The 22,675-nt window shown below is 32.9% G+C and overlaps 4 protein-coding genes across 5 annotated transcripts; all 4 read right to left on the reverse strand.

The window, feature by feature from the left end:
* Positions 1-4,238: 4,238 nt before the first annotated feature.
* LOC111424202 (maltase 1-like) lies at positions 4,239-10,688 on the reverse strand. Of its 2 annotated transcripts, none has more exons than XM_071200294.1 (6): positions 10,559-10,688; positions 9,951-10,408; positions 9,767-9,892; positions 5,242-5,480; positions 4,988-5,183; positions 4,239-4,935 (listed from the first exon to the last, which is right to left on the reverse strand). In XM_071200294.1, the coding sequence occupies exons 1-6, from the start codon at positions 10,584-10,586 to the stop codon at positions 4,255-4,257; spliced, it is 1,728 nt and encodes a 575-aa protein (XP_071056395.1). In that variant the 5' UTR covers positions 10,587-10,688; the 3' UTR covers positions 4,239-4,254. The 2 variants fall into 2 exon arrangements, with proteins under 2 accessions (XP_071056395.1, XP_022913421.2); XM_023057653.2 differs by having other exon boundaries at positions 4,985-5,183.
* Positions 10,689-10,917: 229 nt separating this feature from the next.
* Positions 10,918-17,415, reverse strand: LOC111424254 (maltase 1-like). Its single transcript, XM_023057742.2, has 5 exons — positions 16,877-17,415; positions 16,693-16,818; positions 11,965-12,197; positions 11,715-11,913; positions 10,918-11,648 (listed from the first exon to the last, which is right to left on the reverse strand). The coding sequence occupies exons 1-5, from the start codon at positions 17,369-17,371 to the stop codon at positions 10,965-10,967; spliced, it is 1,737 nt and encodes a 578-aa protein (XP_022913510.2). The 5' UTR covers positions 17,372-17,415; the 3' UTR covers positions 10,918-10,964.
* Positions 17,416-17,843: 428 nt separating this feature from the next.
* LOC111424268 (uncharacterized) lies at positions 17,844-18,624 on the reverse strand. Its single transcript, XM_023057758.2, has 4 exons — positions 18,503-18,624; positions 18,158-18,442; positions 17,999-18,097; positions 17,844-17,946 (listed from the first exon to the last, which is right to left on the reverse strand). The coding sequence occupies exons 1-4, from the start codon at positions 18,564-18,566 to the stop codon at positions 17,900-17,902; spliced, it is 495 nt and encodes a 164-aa protein (XP_022913526.2). The 5' UTR covers positions 18,567-18,624; the 3' UTR covers positions 17,844-17,899.
* A 216-nt stretch (positions 18,625-18,840) lies between these two features.
* On the reverse strand, positions 18,841-19,567 carry LOC111424189 (uncharacterized). Its single transcript, XM_023057635.2, has 3 exons — positions 19,463-19,567; positions 19,175-19,411; positions 18,841-19,121 (listed from the first exon to the last, which is right to left on the reverse strand). The coding sequence occupies exons 1-3, from the start codon at positions 19,518-19,520 to the stop codon at positions 18,931-18,933; spliced, it is 486 nt and encodes a 161-aa protein (XP_022913403.2). The 5' UTR covers positions 19,521-19,567; the 3' UTR covers positions 18,841-18,930.
* Between the last annotated feature and the right edge of the window lie 3,108 nt (positions 19,568-22,675).

Genomic DNA, 22,675 nt, shown 5'->3' on the forward strand with positions numbered 1-22,675 from the left:
AATTTTCAAAACTTCCTATTCGTAAAATTATGAAAATGTTTTCTAGTGCTTAAAGCATAAACTGGGTACAGTACTTGATCAAAATAGTTCCCCTTATAATAATAATAATAATAATAATAATAGTTTTATTTCTTAAACATACAAAACATGGTACATTCAATTCGTCAATAAAAAGAGAAAAAACAGAAAAGAAATACATGAAATCAACTTCAAGTTCCTCTTCCTCTCCCTCTGCTAGGTAATACCCTGCATCTTACTTTCATAGTATTCTTGAATTGAATAAATTTCATTTTCTATTAGGTGTTTCTTCACTTCTGCTTTAAATTTCTTCTCGTCTAATTGTTTTATTCTTGATGGTAAAGCATTATATAGTTTTATTGAAATATATTTGAAAGTATTTTGTGACTTCTGTACTCTGTGTAAGGGTACCAGTAAATTATTTCCATGTCGTCTACTGTAGTTGTGAGAGTCTATATTTCTTTCCAATGTTTCTCTTTGCGCATGAACATATTGTAGACAAGAAAAAACAAAACAGGATGGTATTGTCTGTATCCTCAGTTCCCTAAAATAACCTCTGCAACTTTCTCTATAACCTAATTTTTTAAGTATTCTAATTGCTTTTTTTGCAATTTAAAAATCTCAACCGCTTCAATATACTCTGTTTTTAAACCAGGAGGAGTATTTTAAATTTGTCACCAAATTGACCTTGCACGTGATTGGTTGAATGCGAGGAAGGTTCACACACAGGCAATTTTGAATTTTGATTTTGAATTTGAAGGTTAGGTTATTGACAATTCGACAGTTTCGTGTCATTATTGTAAATTTTGTGTTCTTAAACCCTTCTTTATTATATTTTGAAATAAATACACTCATAACTTCAATGTTAATTTGTATGTTTAGTGTTGACGATAACAAACGAAAATAAATACAATAATAAGTAAATAATTAAATAATAATAATTATTAATTTAAATTTACCGCCAAAATATCTAGTGATATTTTCTGGTGATTTTTCCTAGTGTAAATCTGACTTTCGCGTTTACTCCTCCTGGTTTAAAAACAGAGTATAGATGCGCCCCAGGTAAGTATGCCATATATCGCCATACTATGAAAGTACGCAAAATATACATTCCTTATTTCTTCCTCCGGTAAACTTTTTGTTAACATTCTTAAACAATACAGTGCCGTTGCCAATTTTCCTTTCAATTTTTTTATGTGGTCCCTCCATGATAGAGTTTCCGATAGTGTAACTCCTAGAAACATTGTAGTTTTATCTCTAACCTCCTGGTTTTGTTTTGTGAAGAAGGTAAGTACGTGCGTTTTTTCTCTGTTCAGTTGTAGATTATTTACTTCGAACCAATTTTTTGCTTCATTTAATGTTATATTTGTTTTTTCTTTTAGGTCTTCTAAGTCTTTAGAACTATTTATGAATGAGGTGTCATCAGCATACAAACACATTGAGTCTGCCTTTATATTTTTTGGTAAATCGTTTAAATATAACAGGAATAAAACTGGTCCGAGCACAGAGCCCTGTGGTACTCCTGTTTCTACTGTTCTCCATTCAGAAATTGTTCCCTTCCAGTGTGTCTGTTGTTGTCTATCCTGAAGATATGAAGCAATAAGTTTATTTCCATTTTCATTTATGCCGTATTTTTCTATTTTTTTCAGAAGAATTACTGAAAGTACTGTCACGACAGACATTACCGAATATCACATAACAACACATTTATTATCGTAGTATACGTTGACAAAAGACGTTTTTACAGCAAATTCAGTAGCAAACTTAATATCAGTTGATTTGGGTTATCGGAGCAACTGCCAAAATTGACATAACCATTCTGCATAACAATTTTAAGTTTCACAGTTTCAACCACAAGATGTAAGATGATTTTTTTACAATCGTTACTTAAGTTGACGAAGTGTTACAAGCAAATTAAGAATATTATTTGAGACTGAGCATTGGAACAATGCATCAACCTAAGTTGTCGTTGGCAATTACAGAGCATCATTTTGATGCAAGAGAATTTATCATAATTGTTATGAAATGTGTAATATGACACATTGCTTAGTTAAAAAGTTTCTAAATTAAAATTAAATCAATTTTATCTGCGACTGCTTGGATAAGTCGTCATTACCGCACTCATTTGTGGTGATTTGAGTTACGTAATGAAGTTCATTACCTCACTGGTCATTACGTAACGCATTTTTAGCCTAATCAGAACAGACTTAATTTATTGAAATGAGAAACAATACAACAGAAAAAGTGCTATCTACTTACAGAGAAACAATACTATTTATTATAAACATTAATTGTTATGTTTTTACATTTCGAAACACTTATTCCAGATGAGTAAACATGTTGTTGAAACTAGCAATTCAAAATTGTCAACAATAATTTCAAAATATTTTTATAAATGTCAAATAGACTTTTTTAAAGAAATTGATTTTTTAGTAATTTTTACCAGTCGTAGATAAAATGCTGTATATCACACGTGGGCTAGAGCATAATTACAGTACTCGTGTGATTACAAGACTCGGTCTACGTGCAATTCTCCACACTCGTACTGTAATTATGTTTCTAGCCCACTTGTAATATAAATAACTATTAACGATATTAATTTCAATTTATCATGAATTACATACTAATAATAATTAATTGCGCGAAAATTATTGAGGTAAGATATTTGACCTCATCCATTTGCCTTTATTTTAAATTACAAAGATTGCAGACCTATTTTCACACTGATTATAAAATCAATTTTACGCGCACAGATTAAATACGAAGGCTAATAAGAAATTCGATATAAAACTAAAAATTGATTAGCGATCTTTCTACCCACTTTCTTTCTTTAAATCAATTTTAAATAATAAGCAAATGGAAATAAACAAATTTAAATTTTGAAACAAAAAAATTCTAGTATAAAAATTTTTCCCCCATTTTTATATAACGAAAATATCCCATCGTTGGATCTCCCGAAGGATAGTAGCTATCGTTACCTCGCAAATACGCCTCCATAAATTGCGAATACGGATATTCGAAGATCGTCTTTTTTATCTCCGCCGGGCAGAAGTAATACCCGGATGCATAATTCATGCAGCGGCGGCGATCCGAAGGGGACGATCTGCGATGCTGCCACCGGGTCGGTCAGTGATGGTGGTGGAGTTCGCGGTTTCTAACCTCACACACTCCTCCTCAAAAATCAAACCTAACGGCCTAATTCGCATTCCAAACGCCACCCCCGCTATGATGTGGCAACCGCTTTTATTGCTTGATTCGGAACGTAACATTATGCGCGAATGTGCCACGAGTACATGTTGCTTTTTAGTATAGAAAGAAAGAAAGAAAAAAAATCCGCTCGCATCAAAGATTTTTATTTTAACGATTATTCCTCTTTGTTTGGAAGAAAAATTTTTTTAGGAATTATCAAATTTAATGATTTCTGTCTGTAAAGTTTAATGTCGTTTCATAAGGGTTGTTTAAAAAAAAGAGAGGGTGTTTCGAGTTTTCGAATTTTGTGGAGGAGAAAATCGTCGGAGTCCTCGTCTTCGAGGCGGAAGGTGTACTAAAGGCACGTTAAAGGGGTTTTCGCGGCAGGATTACCACCTCGGCAACCATTGGTCCGGTCGTCCTTACTGTTCGCCTCCGACTTGGTTTATTCTTATAGAATCACAGATGTTCTATAAAAATCTAGACGGGGGCCGGATTTGTTTCCAACGGAAGCGACGGTGGCGGCGACGTCATAAAACCGAACGGCTTTGTTACTCCGGGATGATATCCGGTCGATGTTTGACGACACGAATCGGTTTTAAACACGAAAATTTCACAAACAAAAAGGATTTATTCAAAAAAGAATTTATCTTGGAATATTTCATCTTCTGATATAATTTTTATCTTGCTGAAGTAGTTGTAGTTAAAGATAAATTTGTTTGTTCTCCAACCAATCAATTTGAATTCGAGGTCTCAAGGGTGAAGGATAGTTGCCTCGAGGGGTCAAAGACGGTCTCTATGAGTTTCCAATTCCGCGGGGATATCCCTGTGTCCATGTCCGTGACTGGTCTGGGCCCGTTTTTCTTGGCAACCTCCGGGAGTACTCCAGGCGACCCGAGTCCCATTTCGACCCCGTCCAAAGGCCTTCCAACGGAAATTCAATTTCGACATCAACTAATCCGGGACCAAATCCGCTTTGAATATTTTATCAATGACCAAAGGAGAATATTTAAAAGAAATCGCAAACTACGATTTATTTTAAACAATTTATTTTCTTTCAAGTAAAACATAATTATCGTATGGATTTAAAATTAATTTAGAATTATCCAATTTTAAAGTCGATGAAAACTTCTCTTCAATACTGGTGGCGATGACATCAAAAATAATAATCCCTTGATAACCACAAGTTACTAAATCAATTTCGAACGGATTCGATGTAACCCCTAAATGGCACACGAACACAACCGATTTTTCCCCAGGATATTTCCTAATAACTAAAATCCCATCTTTATTAATCGAGTGTATTTCCCAAGAACCATCACGAAGCGCCTTTGAACTCTGCCTAAGTCGCAACAGTGCCTTATAATTTTGATAAACCGAAGCTTTTGTTACTTTCTCCTTCACCAAATTATTCTCTTTATATTTCTTACTAACCGGCAACCAAGGTTCCACACCGCTTTCCGTAAATCCAGCATTATCAGAATCATCCCAATGAAAAGGAGTTCTTTCAAAATCTCTACTAACTCTGTCAAAATTTTTAGGACCCGCTGCTAAACCTCTAGGTTCTTTCCCTTGTTCAAAGGTTACCTCACCATTTTCCATACCGATTTCCTCCCCGTTATAGGTAACCATAACTCCCGGAAGGACTGAAATTAACATATTCATCATATTTGCTTTTACTCGACTTTTTAATTTCGTTGAAACACGATGTTGGTCATGAGTACCTAACTAAAAATGAAAATATTAATGCAAATAACGTTTTTGTATTTATTATTACCACCCAATTCGGCATTGCACCAACTGGCATATAAGCAAACCATTCATGGATTACAAAAACGATATCACGAGCGCTTGTATTTGCTTTTATTTCCATTAATTCGAAATTAAACGAAATATGTACTCCGTTTAGTTTATCTCCTTCACCATAATATCTCATAACTTCTTTCATGCTTGTGTACGATTCAGTCATAAGAATTCTAAATAAAAATAGTTTTTTTAATTAATTAATTAATTGAGAATATAAAAAATGTTCACCGAGGTTCGCCACCATGAACAGCGGTGAAATCATCGCAAAGTTTCCTCCATTGATAAACCATGTTGTAAGTTTCATCTTGATCAGCGCTGTAAATGTGATCGTAATAATCGTGATAATTTGGGAGGTCCGTTAATCCGTCATTTGCAAGAGGTTCGTCTTTGAATTGTTCGAAAAGATAACGAATTGCGTCGATTCGGAAACCAGATACTCCTTTTTCAAGCCAAAATATTAAAATATCCTAAAATAATAATATTGCAGTGTTCTTTGAGTTGGAAATGAAAAGTTCATCAAGTAAAGACATCATGCCCTGATTGTTTGTGTGAAGGCAAAAACTACTGTATCTGATTTTAAGCAAGTTGTTAACTCATTAATCAATAATCTAGTTAAACTTAGAATTGTTTGAATTGATGTTATAATGAACCACGTTTTCACTGTTGAACGTTGCGAATAATTTAATCCTTCTGTTAAATTGAACACAGGTAAATTCTTTCCAGGTGCAAGAGAAAGAGTTTTAGTAAATTCTGTGATACAGACAAAATATCAATTTCAAAAACATATTTCATGATTTTGTGATGAAAGCAGAATATAACATTTTTCTGCTGACTAAAATAGCTGTGCAGTGCAGTTTTCGTCAAGACAGTGATCGCAAAGCTGATGGAGATCTTGATTAGAAACAGATGATGACTAAAAATCTTCGAAGACTAATACCGAAAATGGGAAAGTAAAATATAAACACTACTAAAGTACGCTTAACTCCATTATTAGAAACAAAGCTGTTACAAGTACAAAGCAAAAGTACTCCCAATAACCAATACAAGTAGCGCTATAAATTATTTTTACTCCAAGTAATTAGTAACAAATATTTTTAAAAAGTACCTGGAGTAATAAGTAATTTTACTTGAAACTAAAATTTCAAATACCCAGTACAAAGTAATTACTCGTTTAAGTACTCCAATTATTTTAGTTATTTAGAATAAATAAACATTTATTTAGAGTACATACTCTAAAAAGCTTAAAACTACTTCCAGTAGGTCGATTCAGATGCTTGATTGTCAGAGATTGTTTAATTTTTTCTAGCTTTATGTATAATGATACAATACTGGGAAGAAGGAATCCGTAATAGGTATGTTGATCTCCTTGAAGAAAATCAAGGGTTTCTGCTATTGATTTCATTATTTTTATTGTACTCCTCCAAAAACAAAATATCATTCTGAGTAATGTCGAAATTAATAGTTTGTTATTAACTAATTAAAATTTGTTTTATAGCATCATAAAAAGAGTTCCGCTCGGTTACACCAGGATAACTTAGTGTATGACCCAAAAGTTTATGAATTATTTCAGCAGATTTTGGTGTTCTAGCCTTTTGTATAACTTCGAACAACACTAGCAAATTGTAAGGAAACAAGATAATGCTACAGATTTTCTTTGTAGATTGTCCAATGACAAGTTACTCCAATGAAACTTCTCTTCTTACAAGACCATATATCTGCTGATGTACAGACAAAAGCTCATTTTGACAAATCAAGTCTGTGATCACCTGACCGCAACTATTGAAACTTATTGAAACATTAAAAATACAAACTGCGAATTATTTTGCATAATTTAAATTTTGAAATAGCAAAGAGATGGGATGGGAATTAGGAATGAATCGAACACTATGTGGTGAATGGTTAATAATAAAGTATAAACTATCACTGTTAAGTATATGACTAGTATACGTATGATGATAAATGTTAGGTATAAGAAAACTTTAAAAAATTGTTATTTTACTTACTATTGAAAGTACTGGAAGTAGATAAACTAGTTGGAGTAAATAAATAGTTCTTCAACTACTTCTTATGTCAAACAAGTGACAAGTATGCAGTACATCTTAAGCTAAATACTGAAAGTACAAGTATTAAGTACCTAGAATTTGAAAGTACTGGCAGTAAACTACTTAAAGTAAAAAAGTACTGAATACTTTACTTGCACCCAACCCAACATGCTTTTGTAGTCATGAATTTGTAGTCAATTGTGGGCATCCTGCCTATTGATCTGGAACTCTATTGATAGGAACAAAATAGCCAAACCTGAAGAAAGCTAACGCCCAGATAGCAAGAGAGATTGAAACAATATATGGGATGGGCAAAAATGTGCATACTAAATGTGGAGCGTGGACAACGAGTAGATGGGATGAGGTGGATTCCTTTACGATGTAAGGTAACAGTGGTCACGTCGTTTATAATAATAAATAATAATAATAATAATATCCCTTTATAGTTGTATACTGATAGTTTCAAAGCAACTCGAAGTTGAATCTTTAAGAGAATACAAGCGATGGCCAAGAAAAGAAAGATCAGAAATACATTTCTATCCCCAAGCCTAATATTATCAAACAATACAATGACTCTATGGGCGGCATACATCGTATGATAAATTACGACAGAATCAACAGCAAAACTAGGAAGTGGACTGTAAAAACAATTTTGCACTTTTTGGATTTATCATTACCTAATGCCTGAATACTCTACCGAAAGGATAGAAAGAAGTTACGAGATACTAGTAAAAATATCTTAGATTATCTACATTTTAAGGTTAAAATCGCTTCAAAAAAAGTTGGTAAATTTTGAATATAATTTTCTTCTCAAAACAAGAAGTCTTTGTATGTGCCATCTCCACATCTTTTAAAAAAGAAAGAAGAATATACATTTACCAGCAGTATTAGGAAACCTCAAAAATTCTATTTACTACCAAATAGATGGTTGTTCAAAAAAAACTAAGTTTAATTGTACAAACTACGATATTTTTATGCGTAACTTCAGAACGGATTTATTTCTCGGATTTTCATGTCAAATATAATGTAGAATAATTTAAAAGTAAGGTTTCTTACTTTGTTTCAATAAAAAATTTTTATACCAAGTCCTAATGTCCAATAAAATGGCGATAATTCTTTTATAGCTGTTTTCCATAACTTTGAACCCGTTTTTGATGCCCAATCATTATCATATCTAGCACCAGTCAGATTTGGGTTTGAAAAGGATACATAGGCTACTGTTTTAGAGCCTTCAGCCACTTCTCCAGTCATAGCTTCCAGTTGTTTATATTTAGCCCGCCGCCTTCACTTAGTCCTTTCGATTGTCCTCCTTGTTTTCTTCGATTTCGTAGTTTTCAGTTTATCATTTTCTCCGGCCATCTTGTATTCGTCATCCGTTGGATTTGTCCGAACCATCGTAGCCTCCTTACTTCTATGGTTTCCAGTATGCTAATCTGGAATCTGAAATCGATGAATCGTTGTTTTTTTTTGACAACACCTCCACAAGTAGTCCATTTCAGCGCCGTTTGTTACATCAGTCGCCAGTATTTGATATTTTAATTTCAAGGTACTTATAGGATTTGGTATTTTTAATATTAATCCTCAAGTCGTTTCCATTTCCTCCTATGACCAAATATTCGATTTTTTTGTGATTTATTGAAACCCCCATCTGTTATACTCCCCATACAATTTTACAAGCATATATTCTGCGTCCATTTCGTCTTCTGTTAATATAACTTGGTCATCCGCAAAATACAAGATATACAGTTTGGCGTCGTCTAGTTAGATCCTCACATTTCGACACTTTTCCCGCCACTTCGTTAGGACTTGTTGGACATACAATAAACATCTTGAATAACGTAGAGGTGTAACTGCATCCTTCTTTGAGGCCTTTATTATGTCTTCAGATATTCTGTTTTGACCTGCATCTATATAGATATCACTTATTACTTGTTTTTTCCTAAGGCCACGCTCTGCTATGTCTTCAAATTCTTTTTCAATTCTCTGCTTACTAATCTTCCCATATATTATAAACATTGAATTTGTGCCGCTGATTCCTCGGTAGTTAGAGCAGTTCCTCTTGTCATCTTTTCTATGAATGTTGCTAATGTACGAAGTGGTCCACTACCTTGGTATATTGTGTTCCTTAAGAAAGGTTTTTCATTCCTTCCGCAGCCCTTTTTACTTCTCCTAGTGTAATCCCATCATCTTCTTCGAGTATACTCCTTGTCATATTCACTCTCCTTCTTAGAGGGCTTTGAAGTGTTTAACCCATGGTACCATATTAATTACTTCCATGTTTCCCTTATTTTTTTATTTCCCTGGTTGCCATTGTATACTGTTTCAAATTTTCTGGATTCTTAATGGATAGCCACTTTTGGTATAGTAGTTTCTTCTCCTGTATTTTTTCTTCGGGTTTCTTGTCCCACCACATTGGGAAGTTACAAAATACTTCCGCATACTCTTGGATTCAAAACAAAAGCAGTTAAAGCTTAAATGAGATATGCACCGAACTCGAGCTTTTCCTGGGATTATTAGAACTAAACACATCGACATCTATTCGCCTAATTAACCACGCACATTGAAATTGTATTCCGTTTCATACTTAGAGCAAAATAACAACTCGGCTGTTATATTTCTTTTACTACTTTTCCATACAATATTTATATTTTAAATTATTATTAATAGTTTTATATTTTTTTTTGCATCAAATAAAATGAAAACTAAATTACCTTCATTTCTTGTACAACATCAGGATTTTCAAAATTTAAATCTGGTTGTTCTTTTGCAAATTGATGAAGGTAAAATTGACACCTCTCTGGATGATAAGTCCAACAGGCTCCATCAAAAACGCTATTCTATGACGCAATAAAAAAATTATTTAACCACTAAATACAAAAATAAACAAGATCTAACCCAATTTGTAGGTGGTTCCATTCCGTCTTCACCTCTCCCATCTTTCCAAACGTAATAATCGGCATATTTTCCTTCCTTCTTAATTGATTTTTGGAACCACTCATGTTGATCACTTGAATGATTCGGAACTAAATCCATTAGCACCCTCAATCCTTTCGCCTTTGCGTTAGCAACTAATTCCTCAAAATCGTCCATTGTTCCATAAACGGGATCAATTCCTCGATAATCACTTATATCATAACCTCCATCAATTTGAGGTGATGGATAAATTGGTGTTAACCAAATGGCATCAATACCCAATTCTTGGAAATGGTCCAATTTGCTGATGATACCTTGTAAATCTCCATTTCCATCACCATTCGAATCTTTGAAAGTTCTTGGGTAGATTTGGTAAATAACGGCATGATGCCACCATTCGGTTGCGTTGAAGGATTGTTGGCCAAAAACGTGGTAGTCGTCTAATTATAATAGGGGAAAAAGTAGGTGAAGGTCAAGTTTATATATTAAGTTTTTAAAGCAGTACGTTATCAACTAACATTTTAAAAATATGCATTTTTATTGAAGTCACAAAATTTTACTTATTTATTATAATAAACATTTTTACTTACGTGTTCTTTCAACAAACTTTTTTAACATTTCTTTCCAACTGTCAAGATACCATTCTTTAAATTTAAAAATTCTTTAATAATATGTGCATGTTTATAAAGAAAAGTCAATTGAAAGGTTGTATGTGTTACAATGATAACAATAAATAGCACTAATGATTTTACTTTGCGTAAAATAATGCGCACGCGCACCTAATTGTAAAATTTACAATAACTCATATACATTTAAGTATCACTAGATGGAGCGAGATTGGCTTTAAATATAAATTATTTTACTTGTTTAGATATGAAAGTGGTTTTTAAACCACCTACACATAAATCCAGGTTAGAGAGATTTTTAAACAATCACAACAAAATTAAAATTCATAGTTTAAGCATTTTATTTTCTTATTAGGAACAAATTGATATTTTAAATTCTTTCAAGAAGTACATAATCTTCGTTTGGATTCACAGTTATCTTAGAATTGTTCAATTCTAAAGTCGATGAAAATTTATCCTCAACACTGGTAGCGATGACATCAAAAACTTGATTTGTCGGTTGAAAACCATAAGCTAATAAATCAATTTCGAAAGGTTTTGTTGTAACCCCTAAATGGCAAACGAACACAACCGATTTTTCCCCAGGATATTTCCTAATCACCAAAAGTCCATCTTTATTAATCGAATAAATTTCCCATGTCCCTTCACGAAGCGCCCTCGAAGTATTTCTAAGTTCCAAAAGAGCTTTGTAGTTTTGGTAAACTGAAGCTTTTGTTACTTTTTCCTTCGCCAAGTTAGTTTCCTTGTATTTTTTGCTAACTGGTAACCAAGGTTCTACGCCACTTTCAGTAAATCCAGCGTTATCTGAGTCATCCCAATGATAAGGAGTTCTTTCAAAATCTCTGCTGATAGCATCAAAACCTTCAGGGCCAGCTGCCAAACCAGAGGGATCTTTTCCTTGTTCGAAAGTTACTTCACCATTTTCCATACCGATTTCTTCGCCGTTGTAAGTTACCATAACCCCTGGAAGGACTGATGTTAACATATTCATCATATTTGCTTTCAATCGACTTCCTATTCTTGTTGAAATACGATGTTGATCATGATTTCCAAGCTGGAAATGAAAACATTAATGGAAATAAAGCTTTTATGGGTAATTTATAAATTTATTTATTATTACCACCCAATTAGGTGTTGCACCAACTGGCATATAAGCAAACCACGTATGGACTAATAAAACAATATCACGTGCGTCTGTTTCTACATTTAATCCGATCAAATCGAAATTAAACGGAAATTGAGCTCCATCCAATGCATCATTTTCACCGTAATATCTCATAACTTCTTTTACATTAGTGTAAGCTTCAGTCATAAGAATCCTAAAACATTTTTTGTAATTAAAATAAAATGGTAAAGAGAGATAAGTTTACCTAGGTTCTCCACCATTAACAGCTGTAAAATCATCACAAAGTTTCCTCCATTGGTATACCATATCGTAAGTTCCATCTTGGTCGGCGCTATAAATGTGTTCGTAATAACCATGTGAATTTGGAGGATCTCCGTTATTTGAAAGAGGTTCGTCTTTATATTCTTCAAAAAGATGACGAATTGCGTCTACTCGGAAACCAGAAATTCCTTTTTCAAGCCAAAATGATATGATATCCTAAACGAAATAAATCGTATTATCCAAGTTTTATATACAGGAAAATAAGAATTAAAATTTCTGTGAATAAGCTAGTAGTTACAAAAATTTTTATTCGTATGATAAGGTTGTATACGAAGGATTGTTAATGTTCATAAAAACAACTGGATTAGAAAAAATGTTAATAAATTACGCATTACAATATCAGCCAAGGACGAAAAAATTGATTGTCAATGAAGAATTAAGTTACACATAACATTTGTGGGAAATCCGATGTTAAATTAATTAAATATGAAAGGACTTTAATGTTTAGTATTTTTCTTCTTCTGATTCAATATTTTTGATCAGTAAAATCTCCAACATCTCACTATGCAGTTATAAATCACCGTGACAGTTAGATCTAAATGGATTCACTATTCCAATAATTGAGAAGTTGACTAATTTGTTAGTGCATTTTTCGCTCTATAATCATTAATCGATAATCGATTGTTCATTTCATCCAAATTTACATACTTAAGTTCATTTCCAAATCTACACATGTTAGATATAAATGTCATCCAATGTTGTGTTTCTCTCCTCAATGAGTTTAGCTGTGTGTCCATCCCTAGTTATGCTACTGGGAAGCACATAATGATTATCTTCCAAGATATGATGGAATTTATACAGTCATGATTCCAATGTTCACATAAAGAAAGCTGATAGAACTACAAGCCCAATCTAAACTATCGTTAGATTGGGTTGACTTAATCAAATTTGCTTTTAGAACACCATGTTTTCTATGTTGAGAGACTATTACGGATATAATCTTGGCCTCAAAGCTCAAATATTGAGTATAAGGTTATTAGGACTGATTAACGATTCCCAAAACTCTTCGCTTAAAATACCCAATAACATGAAAAATATCACGAAAACTCTTTGAAATTGAACAGAAAAAACATGGTCCATTCATCAAAGAAATGTTCTCCATGAAAACAAAAACACCTCCTTAACATAAATGGAGTAGATACTCTGTTCATAAGTAACAGAACATTGAACAGTGAAAAAAAAAACATTTTGAAACTGCACAAAAGAAACATGGTCCATTCACCAAAGAAATGGGAGCAGTAATTGCCTTAGCGATTACCTACCAAAGGGGAAAGTATGAGTGAGAAGAGATGTTTTGAGTGGTTGATATGAAAATATTATTTACAACGATATAAGATCTACGAATTGAGCTAGTTGAAGAAAAGGTGACTGAAGAGGCTGTCGTTCTTAAAACTCACCTTCAAAGCAACCTCCAAGATAGAGTCATTGGAATCACTCAGAATCTAAATAATTGCCACATAAGTTGGCGATAAACCAATTCTTTTTCAGCACACCTTCAAAATAGCTGGAAACCAGCATTAAAAATGACTGCACGTTTGTGCCCTCACAATACAAGGAATGTATTTGCTGAAACGGTGGGAGATCACGTGGACCTAGAAGACTAGCTGAGGTTGGATATCAACTTAAATAATCCTAATCTTCTAGGATTTTATGTCGAGAAAACCTAGCACATTTCGAGTATTCTGGACAACTGACGGCGATATACAGGGTATTTACGGTCTTGTATTTTTATTTTCAAGGGGTGCTTAAACACCTTAAAAGAAGGTTATTATTGTAAAAATGTCTTAACAAAGATTGCATAATAAGAGAAATTTTACTGTCAAAAGTTTTAAATAATTAATTTGATTCAATAAACATAAACCCATTGCTATCTATATCTTAACTGACGATAACAAAAACATCTTTTCTGTTGTTACTGCACTGTTGGTTTGATATACATTTTCCGAATAATTGCAAGCCGATTGGTTTCCTAACAGGCCATCACCTATTTCACAAAAATTCACCACTCTGGTAATCCGTGGGCGAGCAACTGGTCGACACGAACGTATTTTGGATGCCGAAGAAGATATTTTAAATCTTGTTGAAGAAGATCCTTCTAGCAATACTCGTCAAATGTCTCGCCAATTAAATGTTTCAAATCAGATTGTCTGGCGAATACTGCGCGATTTTTATCCTGTCCATGTACAAAAAGTACAGGCTTTACAACCTGATGATCATCTGTTACGTTTACAATTTTGCCAACGGTTTCTACAAAAACACGCTGAAATTCCAAACTTTTCTTCACTTGTATTGGCGACTGATTGAACACGTGCCGGCATAAATAACTCTCATAATACTCATATCTCGGCTGTTGAAAATTCACATGCTGTTGGTCGTAATCATTTTCAGCACAGATTTTCGATAAATGTTTGGGCCGGAGTGGTCAATGGACAACTTATTGGCCCGTTTATGTTGCCATATCGCTTGACTGCAAATGATTATCTTTTTTTTTTGCAAAATAACTTGACAGAACTATTGGAATGTGCGTCGACAAATGTGTACATAATGTGATCTGTATACTTTACATAAGATGGTGCCAGAATGCCATCTTTTTTGGCTAGCAAGTTTGCTTCAACATTATTTAATGTCATTAATTTTTATATACGCAGCCCAGACTTTCTTAATCATGGAATCATGGAATTAAAGATTTCGAAGCAAACAAAAGTAGGGGAATAACTTTGCAAAGAGATACAAAATCGTTAAACGAAAACCGAGCCGATATATGCAGAAATTCGATTCTGAAGTTTCTGATATTATAATTATCGTTAATGATGAATTAACATGAAAGTGGTTGGCGGAATTTCATCGTAGTTATCATCACTGGTTTGTTTGTGAAATGACTTAAGTACATAGTTTATATTTTATAGAATTTTATGTCTTTTCTGATGAAAAAAAAAAACTATAATTGAGCTTCAATGAATTTAAGCAAATGGGATCTAATTTGCTTTCAAAATTGAAGCAGCATTTCCACGAACCTGGGTTGAAATTGTAATGGTTCATAGATAGCGATATTATTGCTTCATTGCGAGATAGAAAAACTGTCTTTCAATATGCTACAAAATGTTTTGACACATTTTGCTGCGAAAGTATAGATATTTTTTTTTACATTTACATTCCGTGTTCACCGTGAATCCATTCCCTACCAGTTCCATCTGAAATACAAACGAGATCGAGTTCTTGATGGTCCCTACTTTTGAATATTTTTTCCCATTTCACAAAAACTGGTTGAGGTGTAGATTTTAGGTTAGCTTAGGATTTCATTACTGCACTTTATTAGAGTTTTTATAGCAGAGATTGGTAACATAAACATTATACCCAAAGATACCATAAATGTTGAAGTTTAAGAACATTTTTTTCAGTTTCATAACTCGTCCAGGGAATCCATAAATTGGCGGTGAAAGTAGTTACTTCAAGGTACTGGAGAAAGAAATCATATCCACTTTAGGTCGAGCCTTACAGATTTCGTTTGCCTCACCTGGCACTTATGCTGAATATTCATTCTTTTTATAAATAGCATATTTTAGAAGTGCTTCAGAACACATTGTGTTTATAATTTACAGGTATGACTTGATAATTTTCACAGGTGTTTCCAAAACAGCGAATTGGTGTCAGTCTACTTTTTTAATCTGTTTCACTTTCAGCCACTATCTTTCTAGTCCAATGCTGTTCTCGCAATATTTTCAGATTATCTTCCCAGTGCGTGCCCAATCTAGTTCCATTTCCTCTGACGGATTTCTTGCCATATTCCCCAACACATGTGGCCATATTACCCAACTGCAAGGGGAATATAGCAATTTGACTTTACCTGTTCATTTCATTCCTATTGAATCTACAGTCACTTTAGCCTGGGGAGATGATCTACTGCATTTGTCTAAAATCCTAAAGAATGGCTTGGAAGCATTGTTTTATCACAACGTGTACAGGCTATGAAATTATAGACGACCAAAAAACAATTTGCCATATTACCCCAACTTATTCTATGCAGTGTGAGCTAGAAATGATATTATTAAATGACAAAAATATTCTGCTGGATGTTTAGAATATTACAGCAGTTTGTACTTTTGTACTACTCGATATCTTGGTGGTATTGTTTTGAGGACTCAAGCATGGTATCCTTTCAAATCTGGTACACTTGTATGCAGGTTTTGGTTGAAAGGGCTTGGCAAAAATATTAGGAAGTATCATGTCAGAACAGAATAACCCAAAATGGCTATGTAGAACCTCGTATTCATACTAGAAATTGGCACAGAAGTACTAGTAAATCTCGAAATATTAATCTTTTTGCAAAATATTATCGTGTTACGCAAAAAATGATTTAAATCTGCCAAGTTGACGTAGTTGGCTTATAATCGTTTTCAGATAACATTTTGTTTGTTCAATACCAACAAGTCATCGACAACATATTCTCCTCTCTATCATATTTACTTTTCGAGTTATAACAAAACTGATTATCCAAAAACATAATCATAGGGATTTGGCGATTTTGTGGTTTATTACTAAAAATGTATAACAGAAAGAAATCTGTTATGGAATGATTTATTGTAAATTTTTTTTTAATAATTCATAAATATTTTGCTAATTATATCAGAAAATTAAAAAAATAATAAATTACCTTCATTTCTTGTACAACATCAGCATTTTCAAAATTTAAATCTGGTTGTTCTTTTGCAAATTGATGAAGATAAAATTGACCCCTTTCTGGATGATACGTCCAAGCAGGTCCAGCAAAAACGCTATTCTAAAATCACAAAGAAATTAAGTTATTAAAGAAATATAAAGAAAAACAAAAATCTTACCCAATTTGTAGGTGGTTCCATTCCATCTTCACCTCTCCCATCTCTCCAAACATAATAATCAGCATATTTTCCTTCCTTCTTAACTGATTTTTGGAACCACTCATGTTGATCGCTTGAATGATTAGGAACTAAATCCATCACAATCCTCATCCCCTTTTCATTCGCCTTAGCAACCAATTCCTCAAAATCTTCCATTGTTCCATAAATAGGATCAATTCCTCGATAATCACTTATATCGTACCCTCCATCAACTTGAGGTGATGGATAAATCGGTGATAACCAAACTGCATCAACGCCCATCTCTTGCATGTGATCCAATTTGCTGATAATACCTTGTAAATCTCCGTTTCCATCACCGTCAGAATCTTTGAAAGTTCTCGGGTAAATTTGATAAATAACGGCGTGTTGCCACCATTCAGATACGACGGATTGTTGGCCAAAAACGCCGCAAACTCCTATTAGGAGAAGAAAAATAGGTGTCGAAGGCCAAGTCATGTTGATGACTTAGAAATCGTACGCGTTATGAAATCTCGTGAAACGCACACGTTGATTTATGGTGTGTATCAATTTTTTTTATCTCAAAGTGTGGGAGATAATTTCGCAAAAAAATGTTTTTTTTTTAATTATAACACTTGAGAATATGGAATACTTCAACGTGTTTATATGCTTTTAAGTTTTACGATATCGATAAATTTTTTAGGGTTTTAAAATTCTTGACAAATAGTTTTTTATAACAAACATGTTTACTTACTGGTCCGTTGAAAAACCATGTTTTAAAGAAAATTCCTTGACGTTTTTGTTACAATTTTTAAATCATTTGAAATCATATGATTATTAACAGAGAGACGTGAATTAAAAGGTTGTTCGCTTAAACATGGTGAAGGTTATTCCGTGGATGTAATCAGTTTATTTATAACTCATCATCTCACTTTATTCTCAATTGAATTCTTGAATAAAGAAAAAACTGTTTCTGTTTAATAAAATCTTTATTTTTAGGATTTAATATAATTAATTATTTAAAATTTAATGATGTTTAACATGGTGAGCTCGAAGTTTATGGTGTTTTTTAACTAAATTAAAAAAAAATATTATAAAATAAAAGAATTAAATAAAATTACTTACTTATTGCGAGAGTTTGTACTTTAGGTTCTTCAGTGATTGTTATTATTTCTGGTTCGGTTGATGTAGATGTTGGTCCACAACTGCAACTTCTCCTTAAAGCTATTAAACAATGAATGATTAAAAGCACTGATTTTTCACAAATACAAATTCGATTTTTACCTGATTGATATTTTTTATTATGACCACTAAAATATTTTTTGAAGTGAAATATGTGTCGCTTCTTAGATGTTTCAGTCGTTTCAGGTGTTGCAGTTGTTTCAGTTGCTACATCTGTAGAAAATGTTGAGGTGGGTGGGCAAACAAACAAACATACGATATAAGGCGTCCCGAATGTAGTATCGGTGATACTTGGTGCATATGTAATTGTAGGTGGAATTTCACTCGATGTGGTGTCACCATCTCGAAGTTGCTGGTGGTGTTTCTTGATATGATGACGATGAGAAGCTAAAATAAAATGATTGTTAACTTATCTTAAAAATAGAGAAAATATCTTCATAGTTTTACCCGAAAAAGCTTCGCAAGTAACTGCTAAAAAAATAGCGAAAACAACAGCTACAACAAAATTCATTTTTATTTAAACAAAGTAGTTTTGTTATATAAAAACAATTTCTTTAATCGACTCGAAATGCTTTCAAAAGATAAAAGAAAGCCTTTAAATACATACCACAAAAATGCGTAGCCTTAAGTTTTTCAATTTTTCAAATATCTTTAAGATTCTTTAACAATCTGAGTCATGGTCGCTTTTATTGTTGATTGCAGGAATGTTGCGAATGCAACATAATAAAGTTATAATAACTTAAAGCTAGTTTTTAAAAATCATTGTCGAGAAAAAAATAAACAAATTCATAGAAAAAGTTTTATTAACATTATTTAATTTTACAAATGTAAAATTAATAATAATCAAATTTATTTATATATTTATCATCGAAATATTATTGATGGCTTTTCTTAAAAACTTGATGTTTAACGTCATGTTTTCTATGATGTTTTTTGGTATCTTGATTATTAACTTCTTGCGGATTTTGTGTTATTTCTGGAGCAACAGTTGTGGTACTTGTAGAATTAGAGTTACAAGCGCATGTACAACCCAAAAATTGGGTAAGATCATTCGATGAGCTTGAATCTACAAAACAAATCATTATTAAATCAAAACTACTTAAATCATACTACTTATACCTTCACCATCCTGAAGAGGTTTTCTAACAAAATGTTTTTTATTATTAACATTGTGACTGTTCTTATGATGTGTTATACGTTTCGCATCAACAGGTTGTGCACAAAGTATTAAACAAGCTAATTCACATGCGCATTCTGGTACATTAGCTTGAGAAGATGAATCTTGAGGGGTTTCACTCGATGTGATTTCAGTTTCATCAGCTCTAACTTGACGGCGATGTTTCTTGGGATGATGAACTTAAAATTTATTAAATTATTAAATTGAATCCTTAATGAGTTTATATTTACCATAAAATCCTTCGCAAACCACGATTAAATAAACGACGAAAACAACGCAAAATTTCATCTTGAATTGATTTATTATTGTTATTATTATTACGGTTATGTTGTTTATTATTAGTACGTTCAAATTAAACTAAACTCATTAAACAAACCAAAGCCTTTAAATATGCCATAAATTGGAGCAGACAAGTTTTTAACATATTTTTATGATTCTTAAAGATTTGAGTCATGGTCGCTTTTGTTGTCATGTTATACAACTTTATGAAAGTAATTACTTTAACGGTGAGTCACTGCAGATTATTGAAATACTTGTGTTTTTATCATGTTTTAGTCATATTAGAAAAATTATGGATCAATCATCATTTTAATTCTATTTTATAACTTAGAAACAAGTATTTTCTACTTGTTTTGAAGAATTCTTCAAGTTCTAATTGTTTATTGATTAGACATCGGATTTTATTAATAAGAAGTATGTGATGTTGAGATAGCGCCTCGGCCGCAAGACACCTCATTTCTTCAACTCTTGACAATAATACATCATGGCCTTAGTAATACTTATACAAGTAAGTATTATTAGGTAGCGAAGATAAATTTGTACTGTTTGTGATAAACTGAAACCCACGTCATACAATCGATAAATTAAATGATAAAACGTGATCGAGCTACTGCCTCGGCCGCAAGCGACCTTGACTTCACTCCATTCATGATTAAAGATAATACAAAGCGATCTTGTCACGGAAGTAACTATTATAGTATATCAAGATAGCGTGTATATGTTTGTATGACTACTCTTACTACTCTCTTTTCATTTTAGGACACATCCTAGCTATATGACAGCAATGGATTGACATGAAATATATCACACTCTAGATATCTCATTAAATTCTTTCTTTGACAAGCACTTACGCTTTCTTTAATGATGATAAATACCGATTTTTATGATATCTGAAACCCAAGCTATTGAAATAAGTCATAATATGGACTACATTGAAATGGAAAGATAATTGGCACAACATGATTTGAACGTAATTGAAAAAAAAGTTGTGTTCCAAACGTATGAAAAAATATCCTGAACTACTCTTTGAACTACTGAGAAGTAATGGATTAGCTGATAGTTTAAGTAGTCTGATCTATTACCAAAACAAGATTTGACTTGTTTCAATGCACGAGAAAGATGTCAAACCAAATATATGGCGAATTAATACACTAAAAAGGTCAATAAAAACCGAGCTCAACAATTGAATAAAATAGTACCCATCAGTCGGTGCAACAACGAGGCACCAACCTGGTAGGGTAATGTTAAACGGAGCTGACTTCACCTTCAAATTATAGCAACAACAGAGCAGCCTCGGAGCTACCTCGTTGTTGACCCAAACCTTTTATGGATGTGTTCAGAACATTTCGACCTCCTTCTAAAAGAGAAAATGTTTAAATAAAGAAAAATGGGAACGTAATTCAAGAAAATCTAAAAGAGTAAGAGGAGAAGAGTACATAAGTGTAAGAGGAAAAGTAGTCAAAGCTCGCGTAACTGAAAAAACCTACCAATGTAAACCACAACATTTTGACAAAGTTAACCCAGAAATTCGGGATGTTATCCTTACAAACTTTAATAGCAACGGCAATAAAAAAAGAACAGGATAAGTATCTGTGTGGAATGGTAACATGTAACGAGATAAAACGTAAACGGAGTAAGACAAGTACTGGAAAACGTCGCAGTATATCTAACGTTTAGGTTGTAAGTACATATCTTTTTTTAAATACTCATCTTCTATTACTTATAGTAAGTGTTCTAAAATTTTAAATATTTTTCATTTCTTTATAAATACGAATCAGAACAACAAAACTTAAAGTATGCAACAACACATTTTGTGAATTTCATGGAATATCCAGAAAGAGAGTACAAATTCTAGCTTCTCATATTGGATAACTAAGTTACTACCTGCACCAATATTCATTGATCATTGTATACAATATGTCAAAAAAAGACGTCTAATAAGGTAAAGGAGAAATTTACTATGTCAAAACTCAAGTAAAAGGATCCATCAATATGGTTCAATATCTGCTAGTTTGCTGATTCTTAAGGATTTCCCAATAGCCAGAATTAATGGACACATCCTTTTAGAACCTTCAGCAGCAGCATATTCTACACCAGTGCCATTAAAATTTCAAAAATGAAACAAAATTTTTGATGCCTCCTGAACAATTTGTTAAAATGGAACTGACTCGTCGCTGCTGTAAGGTCTTCAATTTGGGTTTCTTCTGATTAAGCTGGTATATCAAACAGAGTACCGATGATTCGCGGGAAATAAATAAATTAATAAGTTGACACAGATGCACAGGTCCACTTCTAAGAATAGATGACACCAACTATTTTTCAAAGAGAACTGTCGTTGTGGGATGAGAAGCTGTGAAGAAAACGTAGAAAATTCTCACTTTTAGTGAACAATTGTGCTGCTCACCAAAATGTGTTACATTTGAAAAATATAAATGTTACAACCTATAAAAGGGAAGAGTAATTCGAAGTATCAAAGCACATTGCCCCGTCTATCTGAAAGCGTCGGATGCAGCGTTGCCAAAGTATTGTCTTTGATGGCTTCCATTCGATTGGTGGCACAAGCTTGGAATACAGAATACACGAATTTATTGACTTAATTAACCATACCTATTTAAAAATTATATTTTATTATAACGTACACACATCCTGATCCCGTGATGATACGTTATACCCGGAGTCTACTGTATATCGTTTGGCAAATGTCGCTTTTTGAATTGGGACTGAATTTTCTTACCTATAGAGTGTGCAAACTTTAACACTTTATTATTACTAGTATGGCAAATGTTAACCGCTGTAGTTCTTCTTCAGTATTCTAAGACTGCGACTATTATTAGGATTATTCCTACTTTATCCATTATTCTGCTCTCTACTAGTGTTAACCCACATCTTATTATACATCCCTTATCAAATTTCTGTAATATCATTCCAGTTTTCTTTTGGTTTCTGATATTCCCATTACTTCTAATTTGTATTTGCTATAATATCACCACTTCTTTCCCTATTAAAGTAGCAAAATAGTAAACAACACTTTATTTTTCGACTCTTATCAGGGAGTAGCAGGTTCAGGTAGGATTGCTATTTGGGTGACTCTAACATAAGTTAGGAATACCTCTTACTCTACTTCTTCATGAATCATGTTTCTTAGTATGAATGCCGCATCGCTA

Source organism: Onthophagus taurus, chromosome 11 (assembly GCF_036711975.1).
Source record: "Onthophagus taurus isolate NC chromosome 11, IU_Otau_3.0, whole genome shotgun sequence".
Taxonomy (NCBI): Eukaryota; Metazoa; Arthropoda; class Insecta; order Coleoptera; family Scarabaeidae; genus Onthophagus; species Onthophagus taurus.